General features: G+C 49.2%; 1 protein-coding gene across 5 annotated transcripts in view; it reads right to left on the bottom strand.

Moving 5' to 3' along the window:
- Arhgef18 (Rho/Rac guanine nucleotide exchange factor 18) overlaps positions 1–10,338 on the bottom strand; it is a 109,379-nt gene extending 99,041 nt beyond the window's left edge. For 2 of the 5 annotated variants that reach the window (XM_087578179.1, XM_087578181.1), the window contains exon 1: positions 9,934–10,338. Coding sequence is in view for 2 of the 5 variants with exons in the window: in XM_087578183.1 (XP_087434309.1) it covers positions 2,175–2,265 (91 nt within the window). In the remaining 3 variants the exon portion in view is untranslated. 5 annotated transcript variants of the gene reach the window in all.
- Between the last annotated feature and the right edge of the window lie 7,183 nt (positions 10,339–17,521).

The raw sequence follows: 17,521 nt of genomic DNA, 5'->3' as shown, positions 1-17,521 counted from the left end.
ACAGAAAGTCATGGATGCGTGCAATCCCATTGATCTGAGAGTAGAGACAGGTGAGCAGAGGCCCATGCACATTTTTCTCCCCCTCCCCATCTTCTCTTCCTTCCCTCCCCCTCCCCTTCTCCCTCTCCCTCCCCTTCTCTCTCTCTCTCTCTCTCTCTCTCTCTCTCTCTCACACACACACACACACACACACACACACACAAACTCACATGTTGTCTATACCCCCAGCACTTTAGTACTAAAGACCAGAGAAACGGGGTACAGGAGTCACCTAAGAAAGCTAGAGGAGGGGAGGCCTGAGCAGGTTAAGGGACTGGGACCCTCGGCTTTTCTCTAATGAGCAGTCTGTCAGCCTAGGTTCAGGCCAAGGGCAGCAGCATCCTCCCCCACCAGCCCCTGTGGCCTCAGCCATAAAAGGGTGTAGCAGTCACTGTCAGAGCTTCCAGTTCACTCCCCCACCTGCCTGCTGGCCTACAAATCATACTCTCAACCTGTCTGAACCCAAAAACAAGGCGAGCTGGCTGGCCAGGACCCAAGACCCAGGCTGCAGGAGGACACCTTAGTGATCAGTGCCCTGTGTACTCATTTTCCCAGGTTGCCACTCCGGTTGGATTTAGTACACTTCTCTGGCTCTGGGACTGCCCACACGGGCAGCTCTGCTTAATGAGCAGAACCCATCACAAAGGCAACCCCAGAACTGAATTGGTTTCAAATTCCAGCTCCTTCGGTATGTGCTGGCTGTGTGAGCAAGTTGCCGAACTTCTCTGAGCCCAGCTCCAGGGAAGGTCAATAAGGGGCAGTGACTCCCTCTTGATGACTCTTCTTTAATTGCACCCCAGTTGCCAGGCCACAGACTCTGGGTCCTCTGGTACCAAGAGAATGTGTGAATCAGATGACCTGGCATACTCTCGTGTACCCCGGTCCCTTCACCACGGAAGCACATGACACTCCGAACAAGGGAACATATGACACCTGCGGGTGGCTAGGATAGGTGGAGGTCTGACCAGGGGAGCAGTGAGGGGAAGACGGAGGCCTGGAGGGCCAGAAAACCAAGGGTGCCATGGTCAGTTCAAAGCAGGAGGATCAGGAATTCAAGCTCATCCTTGACGACATAGTGAATTTGAGGTCAGCCTGGAGTTTGTGAGATGCTGTCTCAAAGGACAAGAGGAAGGAGGGAAGGAAGAAGCAGAGAATGAGGATGGTCTCTTCCTAAGGAGTGCTCATGCAAACCACAGGGAATGTACTACAAGAACCTAATCCCTCCGCTGTTAAACCAAGGTCCTGGTTACCCTAGAAAAAACATGAACCTGTGTGTGTGTGTGTGTGTGTGTGTGTGCCTTTGTCTGTGTGTGTCTGTGTGCCAGTTTGTGTGTGTCTGTGTGTGTCTGTGTGTGCTTGTGTGTGTGTGTATCTCTGTGTATCTCTGTGTATATCTCTGTGTGTGTGTCTCTGTGTGTGTGTTTGTGTGTGTCTGTGTGTATATCAGTGTGTGTATGTGTGTGTCTCTCTCTCTGTGTGTATATGACTGTGTGTTTGCATAAGTGTGCACACTTGAGGGAGGTGTATGCTTCAGAATTTAAAATCTCCTTTCCTCTTTCTTTTTTGAGACGCAGTCTCATGGAGTCCCCGCTGACCTTGAATTCAACTATGTAGCGGATGGCTTTAAACTTTTGATCCTCCTGCCTCCACCTCCTAAGTGCTAGCATGTCAGCCAAGCAAGAGCAAACCAGGGTGGGACCTCAGGAAACCTAGGCAAGCACCCTATTGACTACATCCCTCACCCTCCTCAAACCTCCCCATTTGAATCAGCTGCCTTGCTGATTTACTTGTCCTGTAGCGGTTCCAGGAGCCGACGATGCTAGGGACCCATGTTAAGTTACCAAGCTCCCCCAAGAGAGCTCATCAGCTGGCGATATGGTGGATTTTCCTGCTGTAAATTTCTCACAGAGCATTGGGGAACTGTTTTCTCTGAGAAAAGAGGGAACCCCAATGTTCATGAAGGGCCTTCGTGCTCTGGGAAAACTTGGCGGTCATGGTCTCTGAGGTTGACTTGGGCAAAGCCTGTCAACCAGCTAAGAAGAAGAAGAAGAAGAAGAAAGAAACCTCCCGTGGGACGATAAGCCAGTGGTTGTGGGGTTTCTGCCTGGGTGGCGGTCCACTACTTGCCTCCTTACCTCGCTTAAATGCCCATCTCTTCAGCCACAGCTTGGAGAGAGCCGGCCAGGAGTGGTTGAGCACCGAGTCAGCCATGGGTACCTCATGCATGTGAGTAGGGTGTCCAGCTCAGCCCCGAGGGAGCAGAAGCTTGACTGGGGATCCCTGCCAGAACCGGGCTGCCAGCAAGGGGGGGCGGAGACTGCCTCCAAGGCCTGCCGGAGACATCAGCTTATGGGAGCCCTGGTTGGAGGAGGAGGGCTAGACATTGCAACAGTGGAGAGGGGCAGATTCTAGGGCTACAGGCAAGGCAGGATTCAGCACCTCTAGGTCTCCTTCAGCCCAGACCCAGGAGGCCACTCACTCTGGACCAACAAGACATTCCTGAGAGAAGATAAGCCCACCCTTCGTCTGAGGGGAGCTTGGCCATGTCTGTCAGTCTGTGTCTCTGTGCTCATGTGCAATTCATTGTGTGTTTGACAGGGTATTCACATAGAAAATGTGAATGTTCTCTATTACACAGAATACACACACACACACACTCACACACACACTCACATACACACATACTCATACCCACACACTCACATAACACATACACTCACTCACACACTCGCACACACACACTCACATACACACACTCACACTCACATACACACTCATATACACACTCACACACACTCACACACTCACATACACACACTCACATACACACATGCTCACTCACACACACACCACACACACTCACACACTCACACACTAGCACACACACTCAAATGCACAATACACTCACATACACACACACTCACATACATACTCATTCACACACACTCACATACATACACACTCGCACACACTCACATACACACTCACATACACACATGCTCACACATACCACACACACACACTCACACACGCTCACACACTCGCACATATACTCACATGCACACACAAACTCACACACACTCATACACTCTCACACATACATACACACATACTCACGCACACCACACACACTCACACACACACAGTTTTATGATTGTGTGAGTCTCGTATGTGGTGTACATGTGTGCCTGAATGTGCATTTGAAGGTCAGAATCAATCTTAGAGCCATTCCTAAGGCTCAGTGTTCATATAGCTTTTGCGACAGTAACTTTCACTGGCCCATTAGGCCATGCTGGCTGACAAGTGTGCCCTAGTGGTCTGTCCGCCTGTCTCTGACTGTCCAGAGCTGGAATTATAAATACCACAATGCTCAGCTGTTTCTGCTTGGGTCCCAGGATCCAAACTTAGGTCCTCAAACTTGCAAAGCCAGCGCATTACCTGCTAAATCATCTCTCTAGCTCTTGTTTTTTTTTTTAATGTCATTTTTTGGAACCAAAAAAAAAACCAAAAAACAAAAACAAAAAAAAACCGCAAACACTTTGTTCTGACTAACTCACAGATGAAAAGATCACACAACTGGTTTAAGGAAGCCACCCACACCCACACCCACCCTGTGCCACACTTGGTGCCTCTCCGTGAATTCTGTGCTGTTGGAGTAGCCACCCTGAAGCTATGAGGATTCGCTTTCTCTACCAGTTACGTCTCCATGAACTTATCTACCACACCCGAAACAGCAAAAACATGGCGGGGTTGAAACGAGGAGAGACCACTAGCTTTATCCTTTCTCCTGACTCAAGCCCTTCCTCATTACATAAGCTCACCCTTGCTCCATCAGTGCTATAATGCACCTCGCTTACAGCTGCTTACATATTCACCATGTGCATTATCGGATAGGATCGACACATGAGGGAGAATGTAGACTTTCTCTTAGAAAGGATCTTGAGTAACCAAGGTTGACCTGGAATTTACTGTGTGGATGAGGATGACCCCTAACTCCTGACCTTCCTCCTTTAACCTCTTGGGTTCTGAGAAGGGCACTTGTGCACCACCGTACCCAGCATACATGGTGCTGAGGACAGAACCCGGGGCTTCCTCCATGCTAGGCAAGACTCCTACCAACTGACTTTTTTTGAGACAAGATCTCAAGTTCTCCGGGCTGGTCAACACCGTTATACAGCAGCAGAGGCTGACCTTGAATTCCTCGTCCTCTTCACTCCTGCCTCTGTCTCCGCATGAGTGGGATGACAGGTGTGAGCCTCCATGCCTAGCCTAAGGGTCAAGTTTCAACTTGTGTAGGTGGACCCACACCTGAGCATCAAGGTGGAGCCAGGAGTGGCTGTAGACAGCGCGGCTCTCCGCATTCAGGAGGTGGAGTGAGGAACATCAAAGGTTCAAGGCTAAAGTGGACTGAAAACGTCATTTAGCTGTGAAGAATGAAATTATGCCATCCATAGAACAGTGGATGGAGTGGAAGATCACCGAGTGAATGAAGTACAGCAGTAGCAGATACATACATACGTGTGTGTGTGTGTGTGTGAAAATACAAAGAGAGGCTATATAAAGTTTTGAGGCCATTCTGGGCTACATAAAACTGTCAGGGAGAGGGGGGGATTGGAGAGAGGGGGAGGAGAGAGGATAGTATGGGGGAGAAAGAAGTCGCAGCAAGGGAAAGGAGGAAGTCAAGAGAAAGTAATGATATATTTGAATATGTCTGCATATATATAAAATAAAAAGACAGAAATGGAAACTATTTGAGGGAACGGAGGGGTCAAGCAAGAGATGAGGATAGATTGAGAGGGCATGGACATCTAAATAAGCAAAATATGGCGTGTCGGGAAAGTTTACAATGCACACCATTTCTTTGTATGCTATTAAAAAAACAATAATTAATACTAAAATAGGTGGTTTTGAAAGCCGTGTATGTGCAGGTACATGACACACTTATGCTTGTCCATGCAGGTGCTGCCCCCTGGTGGTAAGGCCCCACGTTTAGCTTCATTGCAAATGTCCCCAAACGCCAGGCTCCGCCTACTTGGTTCAGGATACTCTCCGGAGCTCACATTAGGGCAAACTCATCGTACATAGTCCCCTCCCTCATAATAAAATATTGAATAGTCTATGAAACTCAGGAAATACTGTACCCAAAGAAAATTCCAGAATAGTGGTGTAGGTACATGATTTCCCACCACAGTAACTGTAAACCTGGCACTATCTATAATCCCGTCTCTGCCCCAAACCAAAGATGATTCTGAGTCCCTCCCTCACTCTCCAGAACAAGAATAGTCCCCAAGGTCTCTTTCTGGTCTTCTTTCTCTGTGTCGTAGGAGTTTTGGCTTTGGCTGACTGCTATCTTTCCCTGGAAAGGGAACAAGAGGGAATAGAGGGGAGGGGAGAAAGAGGAAAGGAAGGAAGAGAAACAGTAGAGAGGAAAAGGAAAAAGAAGAGGAGGGCACCTCTGAGAACCCTAAGTCTCTCTGCAATGGACCAGAATGTGACCGAACATCTCATGTTTGATGACTCAGCTTAGTAGTTTGTCAAACAGCAAATAGGTTGAAAGAAACCTTGTTACAACACAGGCTGATAAGTCTGTCTCCAGTCGTGTTTGTTACTCGAGTCAGCTGGAGCAGGTGACTTCATCCTGCCTACTAAAACCCCATTCCGTCCCTCTGTGGCTCTTTCTTTGCAGTTTAATAGATGCACACAGAGCAAAGCACTTAGTCACAGACACACAGACGTGGGGACAGACTTACAGGGCAACATACAGTCAAGCACTAATTCAGACTTAGACAACGGACAGTCAGGAGATGGCAGAGGACAAGGAGAAAGAAGCCAAGAATTCAAATCTAGTCTCTCTCTTGGTAAAACCGTTCCAAAGCAGAATGGTTTTAATGCTTGTCCTTAGTTTGGCACTGATGGATTATTGATGACTCTTGAGTCAATCAATCACGTGTTTCCCTTTACCAAGGGAGTATCACTCCGGTCCATGGAATGCATTTGAATGTCCTAAGTGGCTGCTTGAAGCCATGGTGATAGCTGGTCCGTACAAACCTTTTCCCAGGTCCACACACCTCTGATAAAGTTCAGTTAGACATAGTCAGAGATTAACAACTATAGACAGTAATAAATAATTAATCAGTAATTAATGTCTGAGCATGGTGCTGCGTGGCTGTAATCTCAGCGTTTGGGAGACAGAGCCTGGGTTAACTCCTGAGTCCCAGGCCAGCATGGGTACGTGAAATGACTCCCAAAAGACAAAACAAGGGCTAGTGAGATGGCTCTAGCCTCCAAGCCTGAGGACCCCTGGAACCTACATGGCGGAAGGAAAGAACTGAATCCTAAAAGTCGTTCCTGGCTTCCACGTGTGCATGTGTGTGTGCATGTATGTGCATGTGTGTATGTGTGCATGCATGTATGTGTACATGTGCATGTGTGTGCATGCATGCATGTATGTTACATTTGTGTGCATTTGTGTGCATGTGTGTGCATATGTGTATGTGTGCATGCATGTATGTATGTGTCTATGTGTGTGTGCATTTGTGTGCATGTGTGCATGTGCATGCGTGTGCATGTATGTATGCATGTCTGTGTATGTGGGTATGTACATGTGTGTATATGTGTTCATGTGTGCATGTGTGTGTGCACATGTGCGTCTCCCAGAAGATCTGAGTTTGGTTCCCAGCATTATTACCAGGTAGCTTGTAGGTAACAGTAAATCCAGCTCCAGAGAATCCAACTCCCTCTCTGGCCCTCTTAGGTACTTGTACTCATGTGCTCCCACCCCTCACACAAAAAGAAATCCTGAGAATCAACCACACGGAGCTGGCAAGTTGGCTCAGTTGGCAGAAGGTGCTGTCACGTCTGACAATCTGAGTTCGATACTTAGGACCCATGTGGTGGGAAGGAAAGAACTGACTTCTACAAGTTGCTCTCAGTCCTCTACACACATGCACGAATGTGCACACCACACATATGCATAAAGAAATGAAATAGAGAATGCCATCATTAAACCACTGAACTGAGAAAGGGATCCCCATTGAAGGAATCAGAGAAAGGACTAGAAGAGCTTGAAGGGGCTCGAGACCCCATATGAACAACAACACCAACCAACCAGAGCTTCCAGGGACTAAGCCACTACCCAAAGACTATACATGGACTGACCCTGGGCTCCAACCTCATAGGTAGCAATGAATAGCCTAGTAAGAGCACCAGTGGAAGGGGAAGCCCTGGGTCCTGCCAAGACTGAACCCCCAGTGAACGTGATTGTTGGGGGAAGGGCGGTAATGGGGGGAGGATGGGGAGGGGACACCCATATAGAAGGAGAGGGGGAGGGGTTAGGGGGATGTTGGCCCGGAAACCGGGAAGGGGAATAACAATTGAAATGTAAATAAGAAATACTCGGGGCTGGGGATTTGGCTCAGTGGCAGAGCGCTTGCCTAGTAAGCGCAAGGCCCTGGGTTCAGTCCCCAGCCCCTGAAAAAAAAAAAGAAAAGAAAAGAAAAAAAAATAAAGATAACAAAAAAAAAAAAGAAATGTAGTAGAACAAATTTTAAAACAAACAAATGAATAAAATAAAATAAATCAACATAAAAGGCAATAAAGGCAGTCATTAAAAATGATATCAATTCTTTCAGGATACTTTGCGCTATGTAGGATTTTTAGACTTAGGTTGACTTAGGTGGATAAAGGAAACAGACAACCGCAGTGGAACTAGCTGAGAAATGGGTACATTATGAGCCTTTTAAGAAAAAGGATTTATTTCTTTTATATTTTATGTATGTGTTTTTCCTACATCAGACAAGGGTGCGGGGCTCCCTGGAGCTGGAGTTACAGGTGGTTGTGAGCCACCCCATGTGGGTGCTTGAAACTGAACCTCGGTTCTCCACAAGGACAGCAAGTACCCCTCCAACTCCAAACTACCCCTCCAACTCCACTAGGCTTTCTTTTGAGGTAAAACGCAGGAAGTCTGTGACATATACATATTTTATGAGTGGGGACAGCCCAGGAAGCAAGGCTTCACCACAAGAACACAGGGCAAAGGAAAAGGCGGGGTTAGTTATGTTTTCTGAGCTACTATAACCTGCCAGGCACCAAGGTCAACGATCTCTTGTGTGTGACCTTAGGACTTTTCTCTCACACGGGTGCTCGAATAGAAGCCCAGAGAGGTTGTACAAGGTCCTGTAGTTATACAGAGGTGGGGGTGCTAGGATTCGAACACGTACCTATTCAAAATGATGCCCCAGCACTAACCACAGGATTGAGCACAAGCACACGCCTAGCTCCGTGTTAGGAGTTGGGGAGACCTGGGATCCAGAAATAGTGCAGCCCAGATACACCAAGGAGCTTGCAGTCGACCATGCATGTGTGATCTATGCATGAGTGCATGCTGGCATGTGTACGAGTGTGTATGCGTGTGGGGCAGGGAGTTGACATGGGATGTCTCCCACAATTGCTCTCCACAGTTTTTGTAAACATAATTAATTATTAGCTAATTATTAATTTGCATGTGTGCGCGAAATCCACAGAGTGTGTGCAGAGGTCAGATGACAGCTTTCAGGGGTCAGTTCTCTCCTCCCAACATGATAGCCCTGGGGCTAGAACTCCGGTCACCAGGCTTAGCCTTTACCTGCTGAGCTGTCTCACTGGCCCTGCCTTATTTTTTATTTTTATTTTTGAGACAGGCTTTCCCTGATTTTCCCTAATGCTCACTAACTCAGCTAAACTAGTGGGTAGAGTGGTTCAGCGATCCTGTCTCTGCCTCCACAAGGCTGAGGTATCAGGCCAGCACCGCCATGCTCAAAGCTTTGTTTTTTATGAGTTCAGGGGAGCTGAACCCAGGTTCTTAGGCTGTGCTATCTCCCTAGGTCCCAAAGTCAAAATTTTGCTGGCTCTTCAAGACCCATGAAAACACTGTCTCATACGGTCACAAGGAGGGTGCTCAAAGGTGGGTACGACTTGGATTTTTGCTCAGAAATCAGGGTGACTCAGAGTGTCATCCCCATGGGGGCCACATTCAAAGCCTGTCTCCTACCTAACTCACCACCTCCATTGGGGTGGTCAGTTCTAAACCCACTTTACATGGCTCCGGGGGGTGCACGGAGTCAGGAAACTGTCATCTTGGGTGTGCCTGGTAAAAACCGCAGCCTGCCTCCCACCTCACTTGTTGTTGTGAGAGGTTCCTCAAACTGGCCCACAAAGGGAGCCACCAGTGACTCCTCAAGGTTAAGGGCCCACAGCCCGAGGGGGGTCCCCATTTGGAAGACCTGGAAACCCCAGAACCAATGCCTTGAAAGGTGAAGAGGACAAGCCATGGTGTGGTGCTACACGTGCATTTTAAAAATAAAAAATAAGAACTGGGGAGGCACAGGTAGGGACACTGGGAGTTGGAGGCCAGCCTGGACCACGTGGTGAGACCCAGATTCAAAAGCAAAACAAAACAGAACAAGACAAAACACGGACACCTGCTGAAGAGGAGCTTAAACTTCCTCCCTCATCCCCGGCTTCCTCTGTCCCCACACAGTCTTTGCTTACAAAGGGTTCCTTTAGACTCCGGCATGGGTCTCCCGTAGACCAGGCAGCCTCTGAACTCCCTATGTAGCTGAGGATAACCACAAACTCCTAATCTTTCTGCCTCTACCTCCCAAGGGATGCTTGACAGGCATGCGACACCCAGCTTTGATTTATGCGGTGCTGGGATGAAACCCAGGACTTTGCCCGTGCTAAGCAAGCTCCCTACCAACGGAGCCATAATCCCAGCACCCTCCAGGGTCATTTTAGGATCACTGATCTCTGCGGAGCAAATGGCTGCCCAGCTCTCTTCTGGTTATGTCATGGCTATTAGAGTCAATCTCCTGCCTTACAGACTCTCACCCACCACTCCTCAAGATGGTTACTCACCCACTGGAGCTCGATTCTTGCTCAAGTAGGTGACTGGCTTTGTTAACAGCTCTTGAAGTTCCCCCCATGTCACACAGCCAGGGTTTCAAGGGACACATGGGCCAGGCTAACCACAGAGTGGCTAAACTCTGCCCAATTTCCTCTTTCTCATCTACCGGCTTTTATTTTTCTTCTTCGTCAATGGCAGGCAGCAGGCAGCAGCATCAGGGATCAGCGAGGAGAGTAGAGAACAGTCGGAGGTGGGGTGTGAGAATCTGGGAGTCCACCCTCAGCCTGTACCTGCTGTAGGTATCATGGGGAAGTAAAGCGGAGAGTCGGGAGGGGAGGCTCAGCGGTGACACCGAGCCCCCACCCAATAGCTTCCTGTGGAGCCAACTGTTGAAGAGGAACAGAGTGTGAGGGCCTCACCCTAACGCACGGGTGCACAAGTAGACACAGGAGACACTCAAGTCACATGTCTCTAGAAAGGCACACGGTGGAACACATGTGGGGACAGAAACATATGTGGGCGTGTGGACCCGTGGAAACACGTGGAAGTGAATGCTGTGCTTGTAAATGTCTAACAGCTATTCTTCTGTTTGATATCTGTCTGGTCTCCTGCTGTAAATACTGCCAGTTTGTCGACTGGTGTACTGTCACCAGAGCCGTTAAGGTTAGAGTCCCAGTCCTGGCAGTCCTCTAACAAACCAGATTGAGCGACACATCCTCGGAAAGTCAGTCAGGGTTAGGTGCTTGCCACACAAGCAAGTGGGCCTGATTTTAGGTCCCCACCCCACTGACTAAAGAAAGTCAGGGTGTGGTAAGACCACCTGTAATAACTGCAGTATTGGGCTGGCAGACAGGAGGATGCCAGGGGAGGGCAGGCCACCCAACCTACCCCAGTGTTCCAGCTTCAGTGAGAGACCTAGTCTCGAAAAGTAAGTGGAGCTGGGTGTGGTGGGACACTCCTTTAATCCCAGCCCTCGGCAGGCAGAGGCAGGCGCACCTCTGAATCTGAGACCAGCCCAGCCTTCAGAGGGAGTTCCAGGCCACCCAGGGTAAACTGAAAACGGTGAGAAGTAGAGAAGGCACATTTATTCGGTGTTGCCGAAAGGAAGAGGAACAAAAGGCCCCCTGCTCCTCCTACCTCTCCCCTCCAAGTCCACCCTTAGGGACCTGATATTAGATTTAGGTTTAAATAGAAGGCAAGAGGTATGCACAGGGCTGGAGAGATGGCCCAGTGGTTAGGAGTGCTTGCTACTCTTCTAGAGGACCTGAGTTCAGTTCCCAGCACCTACATTGGGTGGCTCATGACTGGTGTGACTTCTGCTATAGGGGTTCCTGTGCCCTTCTGACCTCTATAGGCACCCAAACCCAAAACAGGCACATATCCACACACAGACAAACACACATACAGGCATCTGCACACATAGGCACACATATGCATGCACACACACTTAATAAGAAAAACAAATATAGACTATTTTTACTCCTGCTAGGATCAGTATACCAGTGACTGAAAAGGTGAGAAGAAGGGTTCACACTTGGCTCGAAACTGGGGCTGAGTAGTCTCTTAGCACGTAACTCTTGTGAGCTCTCAAATGTGACGCCCTGGGAAACAGTTATGTACAGACAGCAGTGTCCACACATGCAGAGAACCCAGGTGGACACACTGGGCTTTGCACAGACATGTGGAGCTGTGCATGGTCATACACATGCTATGTGTAAATAGTAGTGTCTATACATGCAGAAAGCCCTGAGTAGACACACATTAAACTCTGGGCTCTGCACACATATGTGGAGCTGTGTGCACACGCACAGGTGAACGTACACACACAGAGTGCAAGGCTAGAGACAGTGCGGTAATGCTGCAGGATGCACCATTAGCGAGAGCAACAGAAGAAAGTTTGTTCTGGCTTACAGTTCCAGAGGGCTAGATGTTCTTTCATGCCAGGGAAGGCAAGGAAGCAGGGGCTGGAAGCTGAGAGATGACGTCTTCCTTCACCAGCAAGAAGCAGAGAGCAAAGCGGAAGTGCGGTGAAACTACGTATTCTCAAGACCCGTTCCTAGTGAAGGTCTTTCTCCAGCAACACTGCATCCCACAGGTTCCATAACCTCCCCACACAGTACCACCAACTAGGGACCAAATGTTCAAATACATAAGCCTGTGGGGGTTGTTTCTTATTCAAACCACCCCAGAGGAGACAGAGACCTCTGAGACACCTCTGGAGACACAAGAGAATCTCGCACACACTCAAATCAACCACATCCAGCCTCTCAGACTGACCAGTCCCCCACGAACTTCTCTGGCTTGTGTTGGCTCACAGTAGTGGAGCGTTCACCTTCTGGAATGTTGGGCCTGTGTTATAGCTAAATGGATGAAGGTGTTTGCTGTTGAGCCCGATGGCCTCTGTTTGACTCCTGATCCCACACGGTAGGAGAGAACTCACTCCTGCAAGTTGTCCTCCGACCTCTACAGATGTACTGTGGAAGGCATATCCCCACACATGAACATCACTAAATAAATGAAATGTGATGAATATCCTGGACAGTTGAAAGCTGGTTGTTAAAAGGCATCATGCATTGTAAATATCGATGTCCAAGCAGGTGTGTGCGCATTAGTGGAGCTCGGAGGAACCTCGGTGTCATCGGAGCCTCAAATTCAACAAGTAGGCTGGGCTAGCCAGACAGCAAGCCCCAGCATCTGCCTCTCTCCAAGGCCCCGGCACTGGGATTATCCAAGTGTGCGAGTGTGCACGACTATGTCCAGATATTTCTACGTGGATCCCTGGGATTTGAACTCGGGTCCTTAAACTCATGAAGCTAGCACTTGATCCACTGGGCCACCTCTGCACCCCCATCCAACTTTTATTGCTATAATCCTTGCTGTTTTAGGACAGGGTCTCTCCAAGATATTCAGATTGGCCTGGAACTGATCTTTTTTTTTTTTTTTTTCTTTTTTTCGGAGCTGGGGACTGAACCCAGGGCCTTGCGCTTGCTAGGCAAGCGCTCTACCACTGAGCTAAATCCCCAACCCGCCTGGAACTGATTTTATAGTTCAGACCGATTCCCCGTTTACACACTTTCTGCCTCAGCCCGGAATGAGAGCCTTAGGCCACCACACCTAGATACGGTTTTTGACGATGTGTATACTTGTTGAGATCAGGCTATGCCCTGGAGGTGGCTAAGCTTGACTGTCGACTTGACCACATTTGGAATTATTTCAAACCCACGCAGCTGGGCACACGGCTGTGAGGGATTTTCCTAATTGGGTTATTTGAGGTAGGAAGATCCATTTGGAATATGGAGTGGCGAGGCGCATAAAAAGACACGGTGGAAGGAAGCTTTGATTTTTTGCCTTCCTTCCCTCACGCCGGCCAGTTCATCTACCCTGTTCCTGGATCCAACTTAGATCGAAGACCAACAACTCTCCATGAACCCTCCTGGACCCCAGCACCAGACTGGGACTCCTGAGACATCCAGCCTTGATTGCCAAAGAGTCTCGACCTGACGGGACAGCTCCTGAAGAGATATGATTACTTATTAAGCTTAGGCCTTAGCTGGCTACCTCTCAGCTAGCTCACCTCATTTAAGTCAACCTGACTATTCTATCCCATATCCTGTCACATGGCCGTTACCTCTCTCTCACACAATCAGTCCTGGCTCCTCCCCCCTCTGCCCCCTATGCCCCGGGTCCAGCTGGTGACTCTTCAGCCTCTCAGTTCTCCCTACATTCCCTTTTCTGTCCAGATGTCCTGCCTTTCCTCGCCTGTCTGCCCCCAGCTCTTCATTAAACCCATCAGAAGGTGATGGAGAAGAATGTTTACAAAACACTCAGGTAAGTGATGATCCAATAAAAACAACAGTACCAAGATCTGCCCTGTGCTAAACTCTCTGCCCGCACAGAAACCAACATTTGAATAATACAGAGACAACCTTTACGTACACAAAAGTATTACCCCAAGTCTTGACTGGACAACTACCAGATTCTTGGCCTTCCCAGCAGGAGACAGCCACTTTTGGACAACAGAGGCCACAACCTGTAAGCTACTTTAATAAAGACGTGTGCGCGCGCGTGTGTGTGTGTGTGTGTGTGTGTGTGTTCACTCATTACCAGTTCTGTTCTTTTAGAGAACCCTAAGACAGCCCTACTGAGTTACTCTATGTTGTATCTGTGGTTTTTTTGTTTTGTTTTGTTTTTTACTGTGCCTTGCTCCAGAAGACTATTTTACGAGGAGCTTTTGACTCTATTTTGAGACCCCAGGAACTGCATCGTCTGCCGGACACATTTCATTCAGCACAGACTGATGTGTGACTTTATTCCTGAGAGGAGAAAGGAACTGCCCTATCAGTTTATTTGGGTGAGTGGAAACGGTGCAGGCACACGTGCATGGTAAAATGTTGGGAAACAAGGCCCAAGAAGTTATCAGACACACCAGACTAGGGCAAAGGTCTAACTCCCTCACCCAGACCCCATACATGGACGGGCACATAACAGTGTGGCCCTACACTGTTATGACCTCACAACAACCTGTCATCTGACACCTGGTGTGTGTGGCGAGGACCGAGGGCACCCTAGCCTTTCGCCTTGCATGTGGACCCCGCTGTTTTGCTGCCGACCCTGATTCTGCAGCCTGTGCTGTGGCCCTCTCTTGACTCTGCTGTAATTCATTATCTTGTCGCTGTGGCCTCTCAGCCTTAGGTAGAATACAGCAGAGCAGACCAACCACCAGATGCCGACTTACTGCTTTATTTGGTGGTTTACTTAAAGCACGGCTTGCACTGCTAATTGGCCAGGGGTGATTTCACTTGCTGCCTGGAGCAGAATGATCTGGAGAAACAGCTGAAGCAACAGGTCACGACCTGCGGGCTGCCTTGACCATGTCTGTAAGCTCTTGCTTGCTTGCCCGCCTTGTGGTTTTAGAGCATAACATGAGAACGCAAACTGAACCCTGGATTGAAGTCTTTTAAGGGCTTCTAGTGGCTAAGGCAACCGTGAGACATTGTAGAAAATGAGACTGGAATGGACATCCAGACCAGGTAAGAAGCCCCTGGGGATAGGCAAGCGTGATCGCCCACGAGACTGCATCTGAGCCTTGATGGGATACTGAGGTGGAACTGGTCTTCAAGGAGAAACAGACAAACTAGGGCTTTAAAGTGTGAATGAGTACCTTCTGAATTAGTGTGGGATAATTCTAATGGTCCCACAGCTCTGTGGCTACAGGGTCAGATTGAGCTCCAACCTGTAGATCTACTGTGGTCATTTCAACTAAATGGGCACTTACCTTCCATAATAGGGAGTGACTGAACATGGGGTTATATGTGTGGTCCTTAAAGTAAGACTTCCTTCCTTCCTTCCTTCCTTCCTTCATTCCTTCCTTCCTTCCTTCCTTTCCTTCCTTTTTTTTTTTTTTTTTTTTTTTTAAAGACAGTGTTTCATGGGGTAGCCTTGGCTGTCCTGGAGCTCACTCTATAGACCAGGCTGGCCTCAAACTCTCAAGAGACCTGCCTGCTTCTGCTTCTGCTTCTTGAGTGCTGGAATTAAATGTGTGCTCCATTGCTGCCTGGCTAGGTCAGACCTCTTAAATCACCAAGAGGTGGCTGCTTGAGGGAGAAGCCAGTCTCCTTTGCCGCCCTATGCAGCAGGCATGGCTAGGTACATATAAACTCGCCTGAGTCCTCGTTAGGGAACTCCTCTCATTATGGGGAGGGGCCAGCTCTCCAGAGTGCCACGGACAGTAATGGGTGGAGCCACTTCCACCCGGGACATCTAGGTGGTCCCAGGTGACAGCCCAGCCCTGGAATGTCCCTATGGTTTCTAGTGGTGATGCGCACCACAGACACCAGCAATGAATCCTGCAGTAGTATAGCCATGGACCCAGATGTGCCTCTCAGCAGTAGTGTGGAGTGGGACTTCACCACGGCCTCAGGGGTGGCTACTCACAACAGGCCATCTCTCTCTCCTTCACATCTCTATATCCATTTCCCTTCACAATGCTCAAACCATTCTGCTTCTCCTCCTCTCCCAATCCCTTGCTCATTGCGGTGGCTTCTCCTGCAGGCCGGATCATGTGACTGGCCGTCCTTTGGGTGACCTTCTTTGCCTATGCCATGTCTTGTTCAGGGCCTGGTGGGCAGGTCTCCTGATGACTTTACTTTTAACACCCACTGCCATCAGGACAGGCCTGGGACACTGTGGTGCCCTCCTTGTCATTGACCTCAGCAAAGCAGCAGCAGGGTCTGTCTTAATAACGGACACAGGAGCTGCTAAAAGTCGGGAGGGCTGGCTGATGGCCACAGCTCCCTGCCTAGCCCAACAACCTCGCAACCTGGAACCATCCCTCTGGAAAAACCACACTGCACATTGCAGCAAAGGTATTTGGTGGGTCCAAAGTTGCCAATGCTGACCCGGCCAGCTAGTAAACTGGCCTGCTCAGAACAGCCTCAGGCAGGGAGCGGAGGCCCCCGTGCTGACTGATGCAAAACCAGGAGGCCTACACGTATGCACACCTTGAACGGACTTTACTCACACCCAAGCCAGTGGAGGGCATCGGCGTTTGCTGAGGGCATCGGCGTTTGCTGATCTGCTGTGTACTTTTCAGCATGGGCAGACACTCTTCACACCTGCACAGGGAATTAACTTGGAGCTTGACCTGTAGTGCCAACCTTCACCACCAGATCACTTGAGAGAACTGAACGAAAGGCTTTTAAAATGTCACTGGTCAAACACCGCCAAGAAACAGGCCACCCCCCGGCCAGAAATTCTGTCACTTACACTGTTTAGAATGCATTAAACGTCTTGTAAATGTGGTCACTCTACTTCTGAGATCGTGTTTGGCCAACCACCCCCACTGCCCACAAAGGTCTCAAAGGACCTCGGAGGGTATGGACATACCTGTCTCCAGTGGTTCTTGAAAGATGTGGCTAATACTGCTAGAGTATTGCCCACTGCCTCGACTTTTAAAGTTGCCAGCGTCAAGCAGTGGATAAGCTATACCCACACCAAGGCTGCTGTGGACCGAGGCAGGAGAGGACGGTGGGAGATGACCCAGACCAACCTCAAAGTGATCAGCTCAAAATGACCTTGGAATGTGCTCAAAACGACCTTGGGATGAGGACCTCACCTCAGCTCCTACTGATAGTCTTCGTGATCTCTTGGGCTTGCACCTGTGCACTCCACACTCAGCCTCTCTGATCCTCTCAGAGAAGTCAGGGCACATACGCGGTGCTGGAGGAAAGTACGGCTCAGGGCAACTCCAATGCCTAGATGTGGTCGTTATTAGTAACGGCTCCCCAGAGCAGTTCTGCCTTATCTCCTCCTGGTGCTGCTGCTTCTACTGAGAAATAGGCCAGCCGCAGACCATCCCTTGGGTCATACTGCTGAGATAGAAGTGTCCACACCAGCAAAACAGCCTGTGATTCCTTTTAGAGACAGCTCCAGCCAGTGGAGGGTGATCAGAGGACAAAAGAATGGTTGCGGATTTGTAGGGGAACATAATGGTTTTTTACCTCAAATTCTGCTCACTTTGCCTCGAAAGGGTCAGAAAAGCGAGGGGGTTGGGGGTCCTATAGTGGGGTAGGAGTTAAGGCCACAATGGGCCTTTGGTTG

Source organism: Rattus norvegicus, chromosome 12, assembly GCF_021556685.1.
Source record: "Rattus norvegicus strain SHRSP/BbbUtx chromosome 12, alternate assembly SHRSP_T2T, whole genome shotgun sequence".
Classification (NCBI taxonomy): Eukaryota; Metazoa; Chordata; class Mammalia; order Rodentia; family Muridae; genus Rattus; species Rattus norvegicus.
The sequence above is the reverse complement of the archived record's forward strand: the minus strand, read 5'-3'. Positions and strand labels throughout refer to the sequence as shown.